The 22,936-nt window shown below is 35.8% G+C and overlaps 3 protein-coding genes and 2 non-coding genes across 7 annotated transcripts; 1 reads left to right on the top strand and 4 right to left on the bottom strand.

Annotated features, from left to right (window-relative positions):
• The first annotated feature begins 110 nt into the window (after positions 1-110).
• On the top strand, positions 111-5,025 carry LOC110414481 (Cation efflux family protein). Its single transcript, XM_021425692.2, has 12 exons — positions 111-661; positions 747-816; positions 971-1,068; positions 1,255-1,406; positions 1,528-1,643; positions 2,229-2,325; positions 2,827-2,911; positions 3,136-3,198; positions 3,473-3,578; positions 4,141-4,286; positions 4,581-4,672; positions 4,753-5,025. The coding sequence occupies exons 1-12, from the start codon at positions 305-307 to the stop codon at positions 4,871-4,873; spliced, it is 1,503 nt and encodes a 500-aa protein (XP_021281367.1). The 5' UTR covers positions 111-304; the 3' UTR covers positions 4,874-5,025.
• A 201-nt stretch (positions 5,026-5,226) lies between these two features.
• Positions 5,227-5,301, bottom strand: LOC149527379 (small nucleolar RNA Z155). The gene has a single exon (XR_016351103.1). It is a non-coding gene; the product is annotated as a small nucleolar RNA Z155 (small nucleolar RNA).
• Positions 5,302-5,399: 98 nt separating this feature from the next.
• Positions 5,400-5,495, bottom strand: LOC149527378 (small nucleolar RNA R41). Its single transcript, XR_016351101.1, has one exon. It is a non-coding gene; the product is annotated as a small nucleolar RNA R41 (small nucleolar RNA).
• A 2,164-nt stretch (positions 5,496-7,659) lies between these two features.
• LOC110413849 (zinc finger protein GAI-ASSOCIATED FACTOR 1-like) lies at positions 7,660-13,659 on the bottom strand. 2 transcript variants are annotated; one of them, XM_089783167.1, is made up of 4 exons: positions 13,494-13,659; positions 10,607-10,804; positions 9,631-10,027; positions 7,660-9,169 (listed from the first exon to the last, which is right to left on the bottom strand). In XM_089783167.1, exons 3-4 carry the CDS (start codon positions 9,984-9,986, stop codon positions 8,080-8,082), a joined length of 1,446 nt encoding a protein of 481 aa, XP_089639293.1. In that variant the 5' UTR covers positions 9,987-10,027; positions 10,607-10,804; positions 13,494-13,659; the 3' UTR covers positions 7,660-8,079. The 2 variants fall into 2 exon arrangements, with proteins under 2 accessions (XP_089639293.1, XP_021280519.1); XM_021424844.1 differs by lacking the exon at positions 13,494-13,659 and having other exon boundaries at positions 10,607-11,038.
• An 807-nt stretch (positions 13,660-14,466) lies between these two features.
• Positions 14,467-21,311, bottom strand: LOC110414395 (arginine-glutamic acid dipeptide repeat protein). 2 transcript variants are annotated; one of them, XM_021425554.2, is made up of 4 exons: positions 21,185-21,311; positions 20,950-20,995; positions 19,033-19,860; positions 14,467-16,800 (listed from the first exon to the last, which is right to left on the bottom strand). In XM_021425554.2, exons 2-4 carry the CDS (start codon positions 20,953-20,955, stop codon positions 15,112-15,114), a joined length of 2,523 nt encoding a protein of 840 aa, XP_021281229.1. In that variant the 5' UTR covers positions 20,956-20,995; positions 21,185-21,311; the 3' UTR covers positions 14,467-15,111. The 2 variants fall into 2 exon arrangements, with proteins under 2 accessions (XP_021281229.1, XP_021281230.1); XM_021425555.1 differs by lacking the exon at positions 20,950-20,995 and having other exon boundaries at positions 21,185-21,298.
• Positions 21,312-22,936: the final 1,625 nt, after the last annotated feature.

The following is a 22,936-nucleotide window of genomic DNA, read 5'->3' as shown; positions in this document are numbered from 1 at the left end:
ATGGCTGAACACCAAACCTGGATGTGAAATTTTAAATGGGATCCCAGACTTAAAATGTCGCTGCGGCCCGTGTGCTGATGTCTGGCCCATAAATAACACAGATTGCGTGCACCGAACGCCGCCGGCGAATACACTAATCAAGCAATCCCAAGAATAGATTTCCCCAAGTTGCAGTTCATTGACACAGGCACGGCTCTTCCTGCTCCAGTAGCTTTTCCTAATTCAATAACTGAGCAGATTGCTAGCTTCTTTATATATATGTTTTTTCCAATTTTGGCTTTTGAGAAAGGACCCCAAAACAATAATGGGATTCAGGTTCCAAAATCTAAATCCCATGTACAGATCCTACCTCTCAAGACTCTCTTCACCCAAAAATCTCCATCCCAACCCCGTCATAGTCCAATCCCTCAACCCCCATTTCCATATCTACTCTCCCCCTCTCTTCTCTGATAACCTCAATTACTGCATCCCCAGACGGTGGCATTTTGGCCATTCTCATGATCATCACGATCACCACCATAATATAACCAAGGAAGGAGAGAGAATATTCCGGTTGGGTCTGGGAGCGGATATTGGGTTAGCTACTACTAAAGCTTTGACTGGTTATTTATCTGGAAGCACCGCCATCATCGCCGACGCCGCCCATTCTATTTCCGACGTGGTAAAACTATAGTCTTGCAAGAGTTTATTAGTTAAAACTTGGAAGTCAAGCAATTGATTTTGTTGGAAATTTTTTTTGTTTGTAGGTTCTAAGTGGGGTTGCATTATGGTCATTCAAAGCTGCAAAGGCTCCCAAAGACGAAGAACACCCATATGGTCACTTATGATTGTACCTACAAGCTACTCCATTTTTCTTAATTTTGCTCATAGGAATGAATGTTATGCTTCTAGGATCTTTTTTCCTTCTCTTTTTTTTTTCTTTTGTGTATTTCTTCGACGTCTCATTATTTTTTTTCTTAATTTTCCTTAGGACATGGTAAATTCGAAACTCTAGGAGCCCTGGGAATTTCTTGTTTGCTTTTGGCGACTGCTGGTGGTATTGCTTGGCATGCTTTAGATCTCCTAATTGTATGACCACTTTTGTTTTTCTTTCTATATCTTATGATTTAGACGGAATAAGGAGTTAAAACAAAAAAAAAATCCCACTATCAATAATGCTGAAACAATTTCAAAGTATACATGACTGAGAAAAATGGTTATATTTGAAATGAAACTAGATTGGACCTTACAGTAAGTCGAGCATTCTGTGTTCAGGGGTTGCTGTCCACTGTTCCTGAAGTAGTTAATAATCATTCGTTGGCCCATGGACATAGCCATCATCACGGTGGAAATCATCATGGAATTGATATGGATCACCCTATACTAGCTTTGAATATGACCATTGTGGCAATATGCGTTAAAGAAGGGTATTGAGCTTCCCTTTTGCTTATTCTCTGTTCACTTCTTTCTTCGATAACATCTCTGTTTCCTGTCTTTCACATGTGTTGTTGCTGCTGTAAAAGTTATTTTCTGTATGTTTACATGTAGGCTTTACTGGATAACAAAAAGAGCTGGGGAAAGGCAGGGCAGTGGACTGATGAAAGCAAATGCATGGCATCACCGTGCAGATGCAATTTCATCTGTAGTTGCACTTATTGGGGTTGGTAAGAGATCTTTTCGGTGATTATCTTTTTTGTCCTGTATACTTATGAGCAATGCTTTGCTGAATTGGTTATAGGATTGGTAAGCAATAGAAAATGAAAGTTCTTGCTTTTGGTTTGAGGATTGCTAATTAATATTGGTGGTTTTAGCCTTTGGCTTGTTCTTTACCCTTGCCTTGTCATGGGCTAGGATTTGTCTTCTTTTTGGAAGGAATTTTCCCCATTCAAGTTGTACTAATTATGAAGATATTTTTTTCTTGATTATTCCATTGTATCTGTAAAATTACTGAAATTTCCATAACATCCTTTGCCAAGCCCCTTTTCCTTTGGAAATCTCTCTTGTTGGGGGTGGTTGGTTGTTGTCTGGAAGGTCTTTATTACTGGATGGCTTATTTGTGAAATGAAAATTTCACTGTGCTTGATTGTTTGATGAAATCTGAATTACAAATTAGGTACTGAACTAGTTTCCACCGCCCTTCCTTTTCCCTACCCCTTAAAATCTTTAAGTCTATTACTGTGGATTTCCTTAGATTGAATTGTATGTAAGTGAACACTCAATGACTATATGCCTTGTCCATCATGATCTAGGAGGCTCTATTCTTGGAGTAAAGTTTTTAGATCCTCTTGCTGGACTGGTTGTCTCAGGAATGATTCTAAAAGCTGGTCTGGATACTGGATACCAGAGGTGCATTGCTTCGTGTCCTTCATATGTGCTCCATTTCTCTTATTGTTTGCTTTGTCATGGTGTCCTTTTAGGTGTGTGAGCTTCAAAATGATTGTGGCTATTCTGCAATTCAAGAGGTCAAATGGTATCAGTCAGCGTGGAAATAGTCAAAAATACTGTTATGTTTAGGGTCTAAAATTTCTGCATTTATTCTTTTACCTCCAGTTTGTTGGATAGGGATTGAAGTTATCATGCTTATGTCTTCTTGATTGTTTGGATTTATACATCACCTGTTTTAGCCATGTTTCTTGATTTTAGGTATGTTCTTATATGTTTTCATTACAGAAACTGATAAATTGATAAAGTTTGGCTCATAATTTCATGTTTGTAGTCCTATTATAATCGGTAAGCCTTGTTTCACTGGAAGTATGTCAGCGATGTCTACCGAATATTTAGGCTTGGTTTTTAGTGTTTGTATAGAAATCTCCATAATTTACATCTTCATTTTGGTCAACTTTGTAGTGTCCTTGAACTTGTTGACGCTGCAATCCCTGCAGAACAGTTGGAGCCCATAAATCAAACAATTCTACAAGTTGAAGGAGTCAAGGTAACTACCATAATTTGTTTGTGTATCTGCATATGAAGACCAGATACAGTTCTAAACCTAAAATTAATTTCTCAGTAAATATACTTCATCATTCTAGATGCATGCATCCGGTATTTTATATCATGATCTGTTGGCTTGTTGCTACTGGTGAAATTTACAATTAAGTTTTGCCTTTTCCTTTTTTGGCTGTCATCCTTAACTACTCTTTTCACAATGGTCTGCAGGGATGCCATCGTTTGAGAGGAAGGAGAGCTGGTTCAAATCTGTACCTTGATGTACATATTGTGGTGAGTTTTTACTACATTTTCTAATGCTGGCGAAATTGCAAAAGGACTTGAATGGAAAGTAACAAAATTGACCTCATTATTGCTAGGCTTACTGTGGTTATGGTCTTGAATAGACCACAATGCCACAATGTGATCCATGTAGCCAATCCTAAATAGTGGGATAGGGCTTAGTTTGTTGTTTCTAGTACTTTATGTTGTTCAGTTTTAAGTTTGACTATAAAACTGCTTATTTCCTGATGCCCTTCATGATATTTCCTTTATTTTTGACCTGCAGGTTGATCCCTTTTCTAGTGTTAGTGCTGCACATGGCATTGGTGAAAATGTTCGTCATCAAATTCATAAATCACACCCTGAAGTGACTGAAGTTTTCATACACATAGGTGTGTTGCATGGTTACTTCATCTCGAAATTGGCTCAGACAAATTAGTTAAGATGAGTGCTGTAATTTTGGTATTGGCATAAGATTTTCCGTTGGGAGATGACTATCTACTAAAGACAACTGATTGTTAAGGGAAAGAAGAAAAGAAGAATGGAACTAACTTTCCATCTAGGTGATCATGTCATTTGTCTTCTGTTGATAATGTCTCCTCACTGGGTAGTTACATTATTTCTGATTTCCATGGACCATTTCTCCTACCATTTAGCTTGATGAATTTAACCTGTGGTCAGGGGGAAACGAATGTTCTTGGAGCATGTGACTTTTGACCAGTGTGAAAACTGAAAACTGAACTAAGATATACTTTTATGGGGTTTAGCATTTAATGAAACTTTTTTGTTTTGCCTGGTAGAGTATGATGGTTGTAGGCGTAGATATATGATACCTATGGAAGAGATTACTGGTAAATTGGACTATAAAATCAATGCCAAAGTCAGTCTGTGCGTCACCAAGTTGTTGGCATATTTACATTCTGATCAACTTTCTTTTGCCCTTCAAAATTGTAGATCCTGCATATGTAGAGTTCTCTCCTGATGTAATGGACCAGAAAGCAAGTTTGAAGAGAACCATGGAACAGAAAAGTAATATTTCTGCCAGGGAGGAAGATGTTGAAGCAATTGTTTGTCGCACATTTTCATCTAAGTTTCCAGAGGTATCTGTTCGCATTTTGTTGAGTGTTTAAGCTTAGGCTCACTATAAATAAAGTATGCCATAGATAGAGCTTCTGAGCACTGAAGCAGCAAGGCGAATGTGGTTTGGACTTTGGTCAAGCTCAAGAGGGCTAAACTTTTTAACTATTGTTGAAAGGGGAAGCGAATTTTGTTATTTGCTACACCACACTATCGCCTTGAGGAGTAATTGGGCTTGTTCCACTTTTTTCCTACTGTATTCTGCCATACTTGTTGTCTAACATTTTTTCTTTTTGTTCTCGAATGTGAATATGCAGAAGTTTGTGATTGAGCGCATAACCCGTCACATGTTGCAAGGAAAGCTATTACTGGAAGTTGAGGTTGGCATGCCACCCGATATCATGATTTGGTACAATCTCTCTCTTCTTTTCACCTCTCACTACATATATAGCCATAAAGACTTTGACATTCAAAACCAATTGGTCGCAGTGATGCTATGGAAGCGGCGAAGGAAGCAGAAAAGGAGATATTGAATGCAGCTTCAAACATTGTTCACGTCAATGTTCAACTAAGATTAGGGCGTCCAATTCCGAAGTTCAAGCACAAATAGTAAAGCTTCAACTAGAAGCAAGCCCAGAATGCTCTGCCACAATTTTGTAATAATTTAATAATAACAAAAACATGTCGATGGATGGCATGTAACCCTCATTGTATCAATTAACGCATATGTTTAAGAAATCTTAAGCAAGGTTTATGGTTTAAGCCCAACGTCTCCGTCGTATAGATTCAATTAAAATGGTCTCTCCATGTTTTTTTTTTTAAAAAAAAAAACCCAATTTTCACAATTGAACTGATGAGTTGTTTTTGTTTTTTTAATAACAAAATTGGAATTTGGATATAAATAAACCCGAAAAACAAAAGGTTCCCGGAAGAGGGGATAGAGATTTAGAGATTAGAGAGCCAAGTTGATCAGATAATTGTAGTCTGATTTGTTTAGTCGACATTGTATTTTCAGAAAAGGTTATCATCACGTCAATGGCTCTGAATCAGACCGAACGAAATTAACCAAAAATCAACAAGAGAAGTAGAGAAATTTTTAGCAAAGTTGGAATCACTCAGCATAGGAAAGGAGGAGAGAGAAGGCTCAGAAGGATCCATTGGTGATTTTCTAATCACAAAAAAGGCCAAAAACCCTTCATAAAATAGGTAGTTCTCAACATCACCGCCTCCTCTCTTTCATCACTGAAAAAATGAAACATAATCGAAGCTTTCACAAAAGATAACAAAACACAAAAAAATAAAAGGGCAAAGAAGCCACAGCCTCGGCTTCACCTGCAGAGTTGGCTTTTCGCTATCGCGTATATATAGAAGGATCTAAGTTAGGGTTAGGGTTTTTTATCCGTCGGTTCAGGACAGAAAAGGCCAAGCCTTATTACGAGACTGCCCCTAGTCTTTACCAGACTTGGTGGCTGATTTGGTTTGGGATTTTTAACTTTTCAAGGACTCCATTTTGAAGTTCTGGGCTCTGCCTTCATCCTGGTCTAGCCGCATTCTTTTTCACTGCTCATTTGGACCAAGAAATTAACGTTGAATCATTGATCATTTTTGGCATAACAATTCAAAATTTTTACAAAAAATTTAAATAAATTTTTATTTTTTATTATATTTAATTAAATTTTTATATTTTTATTTTAAATCAAATAAATTTTTATAATTAACTATTAAGTAATTATTAATAATCAAAACATTCCTTGACATGATATATTGAAATATCATATTGAGTGGTGATGTAGCACATTAACGTAACATAATTAGATTTGTCAAAATAGATCTGACTCATCGAGTCGATTTATTTTCTATTAAATATGAGATGGATTGGGTTGAAAAATTTTAACTCATATTTGAATCGGGTCTAAATGGATCAACCCACTAAATTAGTAGGTTGATGTGGGCGGGGCAAGGCCAGCCCTATGGGTTAAAAAAATAATTTTAATTAATTTAATAATTTTATATATTTAATTATGTAAAATTAATAATTTAGTTACTAATAGTATTATTTATTTTATATATTTCAATGTCTTTAATTTTCACTTATAAAATTAAAAATTTTAATTTAGATTAAAACTTATTATCTCTTCTTCTTTTATGGTAATGAATATTGGATGATAAATTGATAATAATTCAGATCTTGAGACATCATTGCTGTCTAAGCAAGATTTAAATATTTTTACGTGAGAATGAAGATTGAGAAAGATATAAACGAGCCTTGAAATTTTTATTATTTGGTTATATACTTATGTTTATGATATAATAGTTTGTGTTAAAAATTTAAACTTTATTATGTAATTTATTTATTTTTTTATATTTGATATAATTTGTTTATTTGTAATATGTTTTTATTATTTAATTTATGAATTAAATCATAAAATAATTTTATTAATAAAAAATTTGTTAAGTAGAATTATAAAAATTATTTTTTTTAAAAAATAGAAATAGATTGACCCAACCCAATTCATGGGGTTAAGAAGAGGTGGACTGGGTTGAAATTTTGTTGATCCATATAAAAAATAAATTAGCCCGGCCCAACTCATATTTTTTCAATCCACAAGGATTGGGGCCTGACTGGGCCGGACCAGCCCATATTGATAGCTCTAAATATAATAATATAGTGATATGATATTTTTTATCATTGTATCTCAGTAACACTATCGTATATAATAATAAATGATATTTTGATTAATAACAATTAGTTAATGAATAGTTTTAAAAATTTATTTTATCAAAAATAAAAAATTATAAAGACTTAATTAAATTTAATAAAAAATGAAAACTCATTTGAATTTCTTTCAATAGTTCACAAAGTTTTTAGAGTATTATGTTGCAATTTTTTTACTTCATGTTCTAGCTTTGGGTACGTATAATTTTATTCACGTTTGTTATAATCTAATTAGTGTTATGCAAATTTCATATTCAACTTGAATTAATTTTTTTTTTATTTTATCAGAAATTTTTATGGAATTCAACTAGTATATTGCAAGGTTATCTCTAATTTTATGGGAGAAACCAAACAAAAGAGAATGGTTTTTTGTTTTTCCTTTTTTAGGAGGAGAAGGAGATTAATAAGGGCAAGGTACTCAACTGAGCGTAGGAGTGGGGAGCTTCCTAGTTAGATGTAACATACTTTTGGATGCAATCAGTTTCACCAAAAATTGACTTGAAAAATGGCAAAAGAATGCATAGCGATGTAACCCCGCGGGGGTGGGACAAAGTTGAGGAAATGATAGTCTTTGCTCGAGGGTAAAAGGAGGAATTAGGTAAAGATGAAATTTGTGCAATTCCTATGAGAGCGATGGGGCAGGTGGAAAACACTTTCCAATGGCAAGCTCCAAACCGGGTTCCACAGTGTGATTAAGATTACATTTCTTAGTCTAGTCAGTTTTTTCTTGCCTTTCTTCTTTGTCGATACAAATTGGCTGTGGCTTCTAGGTTACAAAACAACAGGAGTCTCATTTTTGTTTGTTCAACTTTTGAAGAAATATGAGTCTGGAGGAGTGGCCAGACCTGGTTATTTCGTGACCACACACATACAGGGGGCTCTCCCACTGGGCGCTGGGTCATTCATGAGTGAAAAGAATTCAGGCCCACGGTTTGACAATAGATAAGTGCGTGAGGACCCTGTGAACCCCACTTGGTACCTAATGCCCAAGTGGCCATCACAGCATCGTCACCACACAAAGAGCAAGCAATCTTCCAGGGACAAGCCGACAGCTAAAAGTAACAAAAAGTAGAAAATATATATATCTATATATATTGCTCTCAGACATCCCAGATAGGCTTTTCAATAGCTGAATCCCCATGTGAGAGCTGTTGCTGGAAAGGGTTTATCATTGGCAGTCTTTGTTGGCTTATTGCTTCCAGTTCCAATCTTTGATGCTGATGCTGCTCTTCGTGCAAATTGGCTTGCTGCCTTGACCCCCCAATCCCCATGAAATCAAGGGTCGTCATGTTGCAGCCTCCACTGCTGCTCGCTACAAATATTGATGGCCCTGTTGGGCTCCTTTCCATCGCCCGAGTTCTTCCTTGTAACAAGCTAGTGCTACCGCTGTCTTCATGTTCCATGTTCTTCATCAAGCTTTGGTTTCGGTCAGCTCCGTTAATGAACAAGCTAGCGTACATTCCCATATCATTCAAATTTGCTGAGCTTCCTGTGACAGCATTAAAAAGTTGGGTCATTTCGTTGGGGCTTTTTTGCATGAGCGGGTTGGAGAATCCTCCCTCGCTGATCCCAGCCATGCTTGACTGATCAGTTTGTGATGGGAAGTGATCGTAAGATGTGTTCTGCTGCTGAATTCCACCAAAAGATAGTGGTCTAATGGACTGGTCAGTACCTGCCACGCTAGTAGCAAAGCTTTTTTGCATCATGGGCGAGTTTATACTATTGCTTGCAGTTGCACCCATTTGGGCTGCTTTCTGTAGCAAGGCTGTTGCAGACATGTTGGGCGAACCCGCAATGTGGCAACCATTTTTGCTGTCTTGTAAATAATTGAAGCCAGAGGAGCTATTTGAACTAAGCTGTAGGCTAGAGGAAGCTGAGGAAATGCTTCTTGGGCCACCAAACAGAGTGCCTGAGCTGCTTGAAAACATGCCTCCTCCCATGTTCATGGACTTAAATGGCATTGGCACTAGCTCTTGGGGAAGGGATTTGAGCTGGTTTTTCGGGTCAAAGTTGTTGAAGTCAGATATTCCCATAGATGTGTTGGCATTACTCATTGGCATTGATGACATGAGCTCTGGCATTTGGTTTTGCAAGTTTGATCCCATGTGGTTCATTAGTCCTTGGTTGACCTTGTTGTTTTCTTCAGCTAATGCGTCACAGAAAGCTCTGTGGGTGATGAAGCTGTCTCTCCTGCACAAGGAAATATGCAGTGGGGTCAAATTAGGTTGTTATTGGATAAAAATCTTGATTAGAAACAGTACTTTTGATCTAGAGAGAGATTTTGTAATATCATAACTACAAAAGTCGTCAAAAAGGAAGAATGAATGAGCCTATCAGTTGTCGGCCATTGTCTAACATTTCTTTATCTGGAGATCCTAATTAGAGATGATATAATTAATGCATAATATTAAACATATGCAAGACAACCTATATCCATTAAGAAATTTTTTAAAATCCGCATTGCTGTAGAAGTCCATAAATTACCATGCAAAAACTGATAAACGTTGGAGTCACCAAATAATCATTGGACACCTTACAGTACTGAATCATAACGTACCTTTGTAAAGGATACCGTATCAATTTCAGTTCTCCATGCAAAATGCAGATGCAATATCTTTAAGTTTCATTAAGTTGAAAGATCTAATATATACCTTGAAAAGATGGTTCCACAGTCACATTTGTATTCCCTAGTACCACAGGTCTTCTGATGAGCTTTCCAATCAGATTGCACAGCATATTTCTTTGCGCACTTGTCGCATTTCCACTTCTTCTCACCATGCTTACGGCTGAAATGCTTCTTTATTCCCGTAAGATCCCCTAGTGCACGAGCCGGGTTGTGGTGAACGCAAGTCGGCTCGGGGCAAATGTAGACTCGTTTCCTGACCTCAGTGGTCGTCCTTTGCCTTAGCTTCCATGGAAGATTGTGACCTCTTCGGTGCAATTGTAGGTTTTGGTCCCTTTGGAATCCTTTGTTGCATATCTCACACACGAATCGATTAGTCGCCATAAGCGTTGTTGGTGATAGAGCAATAACTTCAGCGTTTGGATCTAATTCAAACAACAATATTCAATAAGTTCAAAAGACTACTTACTCAACACTCAATGAAAGCATGAGGGAGAAGAAGAAGGTTTGCTTTAAAAAAAAAACAAATTTAAGTATTGTTTGTATAATCTTAGCAAGCAAGTTCTGTCTTGTACAGTAAAGATCCAGTATTGGCCCAAATAGAACAGTCAGAAACAAAAAGTGATGTAAAAAGTGCAATCAAGCAAACAGTTCTTGACAATTATTGTAATCTCATAGCAATAATTGAACCCTTTATATAAGAAATTAACAATTAATCTTTTCTTGCAAAAAGCTATCAGCTTTTATTTCCTGGAAGATACCCCTATTAGAAAGCTTGTTCTTTAGTTCTGCTTAACTGGATCAAATCTACCTTGGCATGCATGCTTCTATTGAAGCATGTAAAACTCAAAGCCATGCATCCAACTCAAATCATATTTCAAATCTGAAAACCAACATCAGCTATCTGAACTTCCCTGACCAATTCTAAGACCAAATGTCACCTAAATTACATAAACTTAGCATAGAAGAAAGCATAATATAGATCCATGGGTAAATGAAATTGCCTGGAGTTCCTGGTAAATTTCTTTTCTTCTTAACTGGTTGATGTGGCTGTTGAGAGGCAGAACCATTGCTGTTAGAAGCACCAGAAGGTCCTGAACCAGAGCCCGGAAAGTTATTTTGCAGCTGTTGTTTCTGCTGCTTCTCTTCAAGCTGCTGAACTTCCTCTCCAGTGTTTCCTGAAGAGAAGCTTCTATCATCACCTGAGATATTTGACATTTGAAACTGAGCGGAAAAGATATATTGATACTATACAAGCTTGTCTGTTTCTTTTCCTTGGCTCCAAATTCTATTGTTTCTTTCTTTTTTCTTGTTGTTGGTGCTCTTAACTAAAAGTGGGGGCTTGTTTTTTGGTAAACATAAAATCAGGAAGCTGCTCTCTCTAGAGGAAGACAAAAACCAGGGAATTCCCCTGCATTTCTGGTGAAGAAGAGGGCTCTAGCTGCCACAGGAGTAACATTGGAACCTGGTCTTCTTTGGCTTTATATAAATATATATGAACAGGGTGAAAATTTGACAAAGGACAACTGCATGGAAATTGCCCCCCTAATTTGCTGATTATTAATTTAATTGCCATTCTCTTTCATAGTATTACTTAATTTTTTTATTTCATAAACCAATTTGGTTGGTTCTCCAAGATGCCTCTTCTTGTGCAGTACTAATAATGCTATTATGACCCAAAATGTTAAAATTTTTGTTACCTAGTTTCCAACAGTGATATACGGTTGGCTAAATACATAATCAAATCAAAGTTTCAGAGCAATTTGAGGATGACAAAATTACTAGGAATCCTTGTCAACCTAGCATTTGTAGCCAAAAAAGAGAGGATTTACAATCAGCTATAGAAAGAGAGTTATATGTATAGCTCAACTGAAGAATTTCAGAATTGAAGGGTGTTTTGGTAGAAGGCCAAAGTTGAATTATAATTTGATAGGATTGGACAATTATTGTGTTGATCAAATTCTAATAAAATAGTAGGTGTCCACATCTTATCAATAATCATCATCTTTAATTCTAATTCAACTTTTGTATTTTCTCCTTCTATGCATATATCCAACTCCCTGAAGTTGGTATAAAAAATTAAAGCAGCTTTGCAACCTATGTTGCAAGAGAAAAATGAAATGCAAGAAGCTTATCTTGTCAACAGGATGAGTCTGTTAAAACTATGCCGAATCCTGTTTCCCATTTGATCCAAAGGACCCAGGAAAGCAACAAGCAGGTGTCCAGATTTTCAATTTCTTATTACATATTTTAATCACATTATAAAGAAGGTTGCTGCTTTGTTTTCTAGGTACACTATAATAATATTTTAGAGTAAGGACGACTACTAAACGTTTATTATCTTAAAAGAATTGCATTGCTTTGCCCTGCTCCTACCGGTGGATTTGCTTTACTCCAATTGGTTTTCGGTGAGGTTTTGTCCCTAATCACTCCAAACGATATCGACTTTTGTATAGTCCTTGATCAAGAATAAGTTCTGCTTATAGTAAAAAATTCTTTATAACTTAGTTCTTTTGCCAAGAACCTTAATTATATATAATATATGTGACATCCTATAAGCTTTTAATTTCCATGATTGTAGCTAAATTCTTCTTGTAATTGTCTAAGAATATTATATTCTTTTTCGATAATTCTCTAGGGATACTCAAACCTGTCTTATTTATGGCCAATCGGTTTTGTGTGTTTCTTTGCTCCTACTTGATCGTGCTGGGGGATGCCACTATAAGTTCAATCAAAATGAGAAAAAAAAAAAGAAGTGCATTAGCCATTTCCCTAACCGACAAGACAATCCCTCAACTCAGGGAAGAGCTCTACTTATTCAATCCTACTAGTTGAAAAACACGGAGAATCAGTTAACAACCATCCCATTGATATATTGGAATAAAAACTAAAAGAAAATCCCAACAAATCACCCAAACTTCTTTACTGATTAATTGTTCTGGAGGTCACTACTTGAAAGAAGGAATTAAGTACCCCATGTTTGTTAATTCGAAGGATTAATTAAGGGTTCCAAAAGCTTTTGCACATAGTTTAATAAGAAAGAACAAGAAGCCCGGCTGTATGGAATAAGAAACAACAAAGAGACAGAAATAAGAATACGAACCATGGGCTAAATTCTAAAACTCTGGTCAATCAGGTTCAAAAGACCATTTTGCAAAGCATCTGCTACTTCCCCATCAGCAACTATTAGTCCAGACAAATAAAATTTTACTTAGTTATCACCGATGATGGATCGATATAATCTATGAAAACAAACTTCGACACAACAATGTAAAAGCAAACATATTTTAACATTATAAGTTTATATATAAATATTTATTTATTTATTTAAGAAGATCTAATATAGAAGACAACCTAAACACCATTCAGATGCTAGAATGTCACAAATGTTGAATAATTTAGAAAAAACCCTGTTGCTAATTGACATAAGCTAAGTAACCCCGTGGATAAAAACAAAGGAAAAGACGGCCATGGCCTCATATTCTGTTCCCCCCACCCCTCTTTTTCTTAGTATTATTTTTTTCTCATGAAAATGATGTTGATCGAGGTAAAAGAAAACTTATGAATATTCTATTGATTGTTGATATGGACGTGGTTTTGACGATTAAGAAAAGGAATAAAAAGTAATTAGGAGAAATAATTATTAAACGATTTAGTCGTGCTCAAGTATGAACCTTGTCTAGTTTGTGTCTGATGGTTAATGTTCAATTCCAACTATTGTACATTGATGGATTTGAAAGAATTTGTTTCATTTTGACTGGGTTTAAAGGGCGAGAGCGTAGCTTTCATAATGGACCCAAATTAAAATTTAAAAATTAAAAGAAAAGAAAAGAAAAGAAAAAGAGTACTTGAGCAAGCAAGGGATGGGATTCATCATGACATGAATATTACCTCACGTATTATCACTAGCTTTTCCTTCTTCATGATGCCAAATCCAAGCAGATTTTTCTTCAAATTCGTACCAATTATGGATTTTTGAACACTTGAATTTGCAGGATCAAACCCTCTGGAGCATTGATGGGGATTGGCGGGAGAGAGAAAAAAAAGATCTTTTGGAATCCAGCACCTTTTTGACTCGTTAAAGATAATCTAAAAAGTGAGACGATGAAAAGCATGATTTAGAATATATAACAGCCATGGGTTTAGAATTTAGATGGTTAATGATTAACATCATCATCACCACCGGCCTTGCAGAAGTGGGGTCTGTTGAGTCTATTTATGTAAGAAAAAATTCAGCAAAAATGTCCAAAGCTCTAGGCTCGAAATGGAAATGGGCCAAGCGATGGTTCGTGCCTTTTGACCATGTGATCAACAATTTAAAGATTTTGCTTTTGCCCTTTGGATAATTTCTACCACATTTCCTCTCAACTGTTTTCACAGTTCAGGATGTGAGAAGAGTATGATTTTTGAAGATACCCTTGGGGCTGAAGTAAGCTTACTGTTGTTTGACTAGTAATTCAGGCGGCGGTTCCCTCCCGGAAAACATGGCTTATTTACACCTGTTGAAATGTGTAAGCATCAATGATCTGCAGCCCTTCAACAACTCGGAATTGGGTAGACGTCAATTTCAGTAATATTAGGTGTCATGTGCCGATCTAGCTAAAGAATGCACCTGCTTTTCCTAGGGGAAAAAAATACTAAGTTCCCAATGAAGATTACGTGGATATGGTTTTTGTTTGCCCTTTTTCTTCCCTTGTCGTCTGGTGAGTAACGTGCAAGCGAAGAAAATTTTGCATTGTAACTATGATTGATTGAACATTTCCGTTTTTACTGGCTTTAAGCTGCTTAGTTTTTCTTTGCCTCTGAACTTGTATCCAGAAAAAACTCACTCCATCATGCAATGGCAATGCTATCTTGTTGCAAATATGACATTCTTTTATATGCTTTTCATAAATACATAAATAAATAAAACAATAAGACAAGCTCTGTTAAATTGCAAAATCTTATAAAGGTAAACCATTCTTTTGCTCTATACACTTTTTCAGGACAACACGTTTATATAGAAAGAGATAAAAGTAACTGGAAAAATTACTGTTATGTGCATCGAGATCAAAGATTGGCATTAGAATCATTCAGCAGTAAAACCCCAATAAGGTATAACCTTTGCAAGTCAATTATGTAGAAGACAGTAAGAACCAACTGTGTCAGTTGCTCCTACACTGAGGAAAGGCTACTCCAGTCGAAGGAATTGTAGCCCCGCCTCTCCTTTCTGAGATCATAACGCCGCATCAGACTATCTGTTTCATCTAACTTATGTAAGATGAACATGTGTGATACTTTTAATTTTTCACCAGACATTGGTCAGGAATCTGCAACTAGTTGGGTGAATGGAGTGTTGTGTTTTCCAAGTATGATAAAGGAAATATTTGGTCTCCCGATTATTGACTAGAAAATCAATACCACCCAAAGCACAAGGCTTTGCAGGACATGGGAGGTGGTTTCGGGAACAGCTTAGCAATTAGCCCACTCATTTCTCCATGTAACAGATTCAAATTTTGAAACTGACTGGCTATTTTTTGGTACTGCAGAACCCATCCTTATTCTCCTCTATGTTGGGATTAGTAGCACCATTTCTAAAAATGGCACTAACAGCAGGCCTCGCACGAACTCTTCGTGAGTTATTCTGTGGAGCCTCTACGGCCCTTCTCTTTCTCTTCGGACTGAAGAACCCACATTCAAGAGCTTCTAATGCTTTTGTGGTCAATGGTCGGTTCCTAGTACTCTGTCTCCGGTTGTGCATTATAGGCTGCTGGTTGACCTCTGCATCTTTATCAGGAAGCTTCAATGGCTCAGGCTGCACTGTTGTTTCAGACTGAATGAATGACATATGTGCACAGGAATTGTCACTATTTTGCATTGTCTCCATAAGAAAGGGTTCATCAGTTTCCATATCTATTGAAACTTGAGGAACATTTAAGTCTATCAATATATGGGACTGAGTTTTCGTTGGAGATTCATCTCTATGCAGGCAGTTGTCCGTGACAGTGCCTTCCTTTCTCTCATCTGGACTGCCTTTAGCCAAAGAACTGGCAGGTGACAAGTTTTGGGATCCCGTTTGAAAAACCATATCTTCACAAGCATCAGGTGAGTTTGACCTACAAAGGGAATTGTCTCCGTTTAAAATCCTGTCAGCAGAAATGTTTCCAACACTACAGATTGATTCTTCATGGATGCAATCTGTTGAACCCCGCTGTTTAGTAACAGGAGCCAAATATTTCATAACCTTTTGTTCCTCTTCATCAAGCAGACTTGTGTTGTGGCTTTCATAGTTTTCCACTGATATAATGGTGGTATCAGAGGTGTGACGAATGCCAATATTTGAGCTACTATTTACACAATCTGATAAGTCCACAGATTGTCCCCTATCAGCCATCGCCTCTGCAGCCATGGAGGTGCTAGTTTCTTCTGCTTCATCTTCTGAGTCACTAGATGTATCCTCATAATCACTAGAAATACTAGAGGGGGTGGATAACCTAGTAGCTTCAAGAGGTAAGCTTCTCAGCTCTCTAACCTTGGATCGTTCCCCACCTTCAACCAGACTAGTATCTACAATTGTAAACTTCATTAGATCTCGATTGCAGCCAGAATTTCGTGGCTTGAGGTAACCATTACATTTATTTGACATAAAACCAGGATCTTGTTTTATTACTGGGTCCCACTTATTTTCTTCTTTCTCTCGGCTGCCCTTAGTCACTTCAATTTCAAGCTCAAGGAGCCATGGTTCAGATGCAACTTTACTAAGAACATCGGTAACAGAATCAAAATAGTGGTTCCCTTTCACTAGTCTCCTCCTTGAAAACTTCTTAACCCCAGGTATAAGAAACACTAGAGAGTTCTTTGAACCGGAAAAAACGTGATCCTTTGACTGTTCAGAGTGCCAACCTCTTGCTAAAAGGCGAGGCCAAACAGCTTCCCAGAAAAGATCACTCGATCTAGCTTTGCTCAACCTAAAACCTCCTGTTAGAAACTTGATAATATCTGCTGATGTAAGAGCAGAACATGCTTTGCCAACTGGTATTTCAGGACGAACAGAAGCTACATGATTGGCTTTTACTGGCTCCATGGCATTGCCAGTGAGGTCTTGCTTTCCTTTGCCAATACCTATAGCTTCTATGAGCGTATGAATGCCAACTGCATTCTTTATGGTGAAAACGTATTCCTCAAAGGAAATTTTTCCCTCACCAAATGTCTTAGAAACCTGCAATAATCAAAATTCAAACATCACGATGAAATATTTTTGTCTCCCAAAAATACAGTCCAAATATAGCTGCAACGGTATAGTTCAGCAGTCAATGAGAATTTCTGCTAAGTAGACTTGATAACAAAAAACCAGGAGCTCAAACGAAATTGATAGAACTTCAAGAAAGGTAGCTAAGACTAACTGCAATATGACGGTAATTTTGAGATGCTTCTCTGGTACATGTATGGTTTAAATTATAGGTTCCAAGTAGTCAAGATCAAAAAAGTGAAAGAATCATTCCACATTTTCTCGAGGTAAAAGGGCAAATCCATACGCACATTGAGACACAATTAATGGTGCTTTCAGTTAAAAGAAATTTATTCCTAATTAAGAGATCAAAAGGCCTTCCTAAGAGAACCTGCAAAGAGCTGAATATACTGTCAAAGATAGTGCACCTGCCACTTCAATGAACTATAAGATATAACTAGAGGAATAATCCCTCTTTATCAAGAGCCAGGTATCACATTCTTCTGGAGAGATCCCTTGGCATAAAGATGCTTTAAGTTCCTAATAAACAAAGTCAAATACACATAAAAGGGGCTGAAAATGCAAAAGTGGAAAAAGCATATCAAGCATTCTCCTTTCTCTTGTCCATTCCAAAATTCAAATGAAGCCCGACTCTGGAGATGCCTACAAATTTCAGGGGAGATGCAAATCCTAAGAACAACAAACATTTCTATGCATAATTGGAATCCTTCACGAACAGATATTCTCCTATGTTTCCCAAACTGAGCCAAGAGTTCCAAGCAATTTATAGCAAAGAGTGTCTAACCCGAGAATAAGAGATTAGCCTCAATATATCCAAACAGAAAGCCAGATACTATATCCACCCTGCTTCAAAAATGGAGTAAGCAGTCCAAGCAGGAACCAAAAGGCACAATGCTTGTCAGAGACAAGACATTGAAACACCAACAACCATTTTTATTATCAAGCCAGTGCACATAAGTAAATGCCTATGAGCAGGCCTAAAATGAACCCTAAAGTTGAAGAGGCCAAGATAAGAACAAAAGTAAGGGGGCAAACTTAATTACCAGCTCCTTATTCTGAAGAAAATTTAGCAGACTGACGAGTCACATAGTAATTGACACTACAGAGCTCTTAGTAAAAGAAAGAATTTCATTTTCCTGAAGGAAAACAGCAGTGTTAAAAAGAAAATATGTCTTAATATTGTCAGAGACAAGCCATTGAAACACCAACAACCATTTTTATTATCAACCCAGTTCACATAAGAAAACACCTATGAGCAGGCTTAAATGAACCCTAAAGATGAAGAGACCAAGATAAAGTCAAAGGCTTCCTTATTTTCCAGCTCCTCATTCTGAAGGAAACTTTAGGAGACTAAAGAGTCACATGGTAATTGGCACTACAGAGCTCTTAGTAAAAGTAAGAATTTCGTTTTCCTAAAGGAAAAACAGCAGTGTAAAAGGGAAAATATGCCTTAATAAACAAAAAAATAATAATAAACTATTCATGTTTACTTTGTTATTCCATTAATATATCAACATTTCAGATGGTGTTAGTCAACAACCAATATCTTGCTCATTCCATTTTAGCCTTTACAAGATGGGCCTTTAGTTAGTTGTCCCTTACTTTCTTGAAAGACAGGTCCTCAAAGAGAAACACTGCTCTGTTTCATCAATCAACAGAATACTATACGTGCATTCCATAATGCAAGCATGGCCCCAGTTAAACCTTCATTCTCTGCTAATCTGCTTTAACTTCCCCATCTCAAATCCTAGACAGCATCTACATTATTGTATTAGGTCACAATATTACACTCCACAAAATCATAGCTAATTGCCAAGCTAACTTAGGTTGCTTAAAGTGGTCTGAGTTGGAAACACCCCGAAAAGTTATACAGTCAACACTTTATAAATCCATGCAGTTTGGATGGAGCAAACTCACACAGATAACACTTGAAAAAGAAATCAGAAATCATGTTCAAATTTCAGAAGTTGATAAATAATGCTAATAAATTAACAAAAAACAAGGTCACCATGGACAGAATAATGCAGTGTTCCTAGACCATGTATTACGGGAGTTGAGAAGAAAATAAGACGATTAGAGAAGTGTCTATGTGTACACTTCACAGCACCAGATGATACATAAGAACCAGTTAACAAAACAAATATATGTCCAATTATTTAGAAAGATCAAATGAGCAGGTGCATAAAAAAGTCAGAAAAATACCTTAAGCAGCATATCTTGACAATCTTTTGATAGATGAGAAAATAATCGTGATAGTAATTCCTGTTGCCTCCATCCTGTGAACAGCTTTTGTCCATGAATGCCCCGTCTGCCTCTTAATTTTCGGCATTCTGACCATCTACGATATCCATCAGACCTGTAAAATTTTCCATAATAGAAAGACAATATCTCTCCCATCCCTTTACTCTTAACAAAATTGTTCACAAGAATAAGATTTTTCCCAAAGATGTATAGCCCAAGAAGAAAACTGTCATGCTCGATATCCTTCCATACTTCACCTGAAGAGCCTGGAAGAGGATAGGGACCTCTATCCACCTGATTCAGCTTAGATTTTGGCTCCTGTGGGAAGTGTAAATAAACATCCATCTGTTCAGTTCCATTTGTAGTTTGATGCTTTGAACATCCTCTCATGTCTTTCCCATCACCCAACGCAGAATCTAGAGCTTGAACTTTATATTCTTTACATCCATGGCTTGATGTAATTTGGCTCTCTTCACTGTTTTCAAATTCAAATGCACCATCTGTGCTTTCAACTTCAGTCCTTGTCCAGATAAGAGGGATAGGCAATCCCAATGGAAAAGGGCTTGGCACACTGATTATCACTTCTGAGTCAATTGGTTTATTTATAACCTGTAAACTATGACATTCTCCAACTAGAGGTGGAATTTTTGCTTGGTATTCATCTCCAACACGAGGAAGCATCTGCAGATCTCCAAAAATTTTATCCAAAAAGGAACATGAAGCAAGTAATTGTTCAGCAGATTCATCTTCAATGCCCTCCATATCATTATCCAAATGAGTAGTATCCATCTGCCCAAGAATTCAGCGAAAAGATTTAAACTGAAAATCTTAAAATGGACATTTGATTTATACTTAATTATGACATAAATCAACCCTGTAGCCTAATTCAAGGAGGCGTCATGAGTGCAAACTTGGGATGCCCTTGGAGGGATGGAGAAACTATCATTACATGTTGAACTTTTCAATATTTTGAGATAGAAATACATGGAGACTCAATTTTCTACTGCTAGACCTCAAGTATCTGCTAAAGTCAATTTCATTTTAAGTTAAATGCCAGATGCTATTTGTTTAAAGTATTTATTTTAATTCAAAATAAAGATTGAACACAAAAGAGCAGAGGAATCCTCCTAGGCATGGAATTTGAAATTACCACCATTGAATGTGGGGGTGAAATCCTATCACTGTTCCTTATGCTCGAGATTCGGGTAGGACCCTCAAGAATTCATAATAGCGTTGACAAAGTTTATGATTGCAATGAACCAAATCAAACATTAATCAAAAAGAAGAAGAAGAAGAAGAAGAAACACTTGTGCAGACTAAGTTCATCAGGAAAAGATGATAATCGTCTCTCGCAAATAAAGCCAAAAGATAAACAAAGTATTATGCCTAGCTTAGCGAATAAAATTTCCAACATATTTCTCGAATAGCAGAACAACTGGAAGCCCTTAATCCAAGCATGAGATAAGCTCATGACTACAATTAAAACAGATAACATTTATATTCCTTGCAATCTAAATTACCAACAGCTAGAACCAAAACCAGGTGGATACCGACATTCAAATGCCAAGGCACATGTTCACGTGACATAAAACCAAATTTAAACAACCCCAACAACATAGAGCTCTGAATAGTTAATACATCAACATTAAACAATCTCATTGAAACGTATAGTATTCAGTGAAATAAATTCAACCAAGAAAACATGTCCATTTTTCAGTGAAAATTAACATGTAAGTCCATTTGATTAAACATATATCGAACTAAACAACTATAGAAAACAGTATGAAAAAGTACATTAACTAATAAACAGTTGATAAGAAATGTATATAAACATGCAAAAGAACGATTTTTTTTTTTAAATAAAAACATATGGCTAACCTCCATAGAAGAAGTTGAACGTTAAAACCCACGTGCCAAAGCCAACCTGGACAAATGGGTTTTCATTGTTAGGCATCTATCAACCTCGATTGTCAACTGTTTTTCCTTGGTTTTTTTTTTTCCTCTCTTCAATCTTTGGTTGTTGCCATAGATAAAAGAAAAGAAAAGAAAAACTACAAAAACAAGCACAAATAGAAAAGAACAAACAAGACATGGTAAAGAAGATTTTAGTTACCTTGTAGGAGGGAGCTTAGCTTTCATGAATACGAAAGTTGAATTCTTGAGGACTTGGCAGATAGAGAGAGAGAGAGAAAGAATAAAAATAAGAAAAAGGAAGCAAAGAAATTCTCTTTAGTTTTGCTGTTAAGAGAGAGAGAAGATTAACGCTTGTGTTCGGTTTGATTTATGAGAGTTGAGACCACACGCGTTCGTAGGTGGGTTGCGATGCATGGACTAAATGACCAAAATGGACATGTCTATGTTCCTTTCATGTTGTCCTTGGACACTCCTATTTTGGGAATTTTAGGGCAGTCTTTTTGGGTTTCGCCTCCAACCAACACACATTTTATTTTGCTTTCAGGTAACGCTTTTGCAATAAGAAACCCATATTATTTCATGCTGAAATTTTACATAATAATTAATAAGGTTAATAAGGCCTTTTTTCAATAGTAAAAAAAAAGGCTTAATAAGGGGTAATACAAGATTTATACACATAAATTTTTCATAAGTACATAAAATTTAAGATAAAAAGATCATTTTTTATTTTTAAAGTTAAGATTAGATAAATCGTTCTATACAGTCAAACTTACTTATTAAATTATTCTTTAATTGATAACAAAATATATAATTAACAGTTTTTTACTTTAAATGGTTGAAAAATTTAAAAATCAATCTTTTTTTCCTTTTATAACAACTCTTGGAAAGCCAATCAAGCATACCATCTTATTCATCCAAATAATTTTGGAAACACGCAAGAATTAAATTCTAAAATGTCAAAATAATATCGAAATAAAAAAAGAGTATTTTGTGTGTGTGTGTATGTGATGGTAGTTGTTGAGATCTATACATTAGAAACTAAGATACAAATTTTGTACCATACCTTGGCTTATGATTGACATTTTTTTTCCGCTCAATCTAATCTAATAATATTCTCGTAGTAAAACACTATAATACTATAATGTATATATCATTCACCTTTATAATAATATAATATAATTTTAATTTGTCTATAATACATATAATTTTATAATTTAATATTTTTTCTTTTTTTAACATCAATGTTCATTTTTATAATTTTTTTGAATATTTTTATTTATTTGATATGAGATTGAAATATTTTATATACCTTTTTTTAAACACTTGAGGTGACATTATAAGTTTGGAAACTTGTCCATTGGTTTATAAGTTATACTCTTCTTCCAGAAAGTGGGATCATTGAAACAAGCCCGTAGGGAAAAAGGGAAAGGATTGAAGCTTTGATGCAAGGTTATTAGGTTAAGGTATCAATAAACAATTCAATATCTTCCCAATCAATTAAGTTAGTTTAGGAAAAGGTAAGCCTGATATCATCATTTAAAAAATAAACTAATTTATTATTATTATTATTGTTGTTGTTGTTATTATTATTGTGAGTCGTTGATCTCTTCCCTTACTTGTCTTCCCTATTAAAGTTTTGTAATGACAAGCTACAAAAATATAAAATGTAGTAATTAATTTTTATACAGATATTATAGTATTGACTTGTCAAATAGAAAAATATTGGTTTTTTTTGTCATAACCCTTGATATTATATTTAAAACGGTTTGGATTTAATTTGAAATTTTGAACAAAGTATTTCTTTGAACCTTGGAGATGAATAAAGAATTATAAAAGTATAAAATCGACAATTAAATAAGTTATCAAATGATGAGTATTTCTTGTTTTTTGCTTTTGCGGGGAATTAGCACAATATTAGAATTTGTTTTTATTAGAATGAAATGCATTGAAG

Source organism: Theobroma umbraticum, unplaced genomic scaffold (assembly GCF_002168275.2).
Source record: "Theobroma umbraticum cultivar Fairchild unplaced genomic scaffold, ASM216827v3 scaffold_4.1, whole genome shotgun sequence".
Lineage (NCBI taxonomy): Eukaryota > Viridiplantae > Streptophyta > Magnoliopsida > Malvales > Malvaceae > Theobroma > Theobroma umbraticum.
Note: the sequence above shows the minus strand (reverse complement) of the source record. Positions and strands in the feature narration are given on the sequence as shown.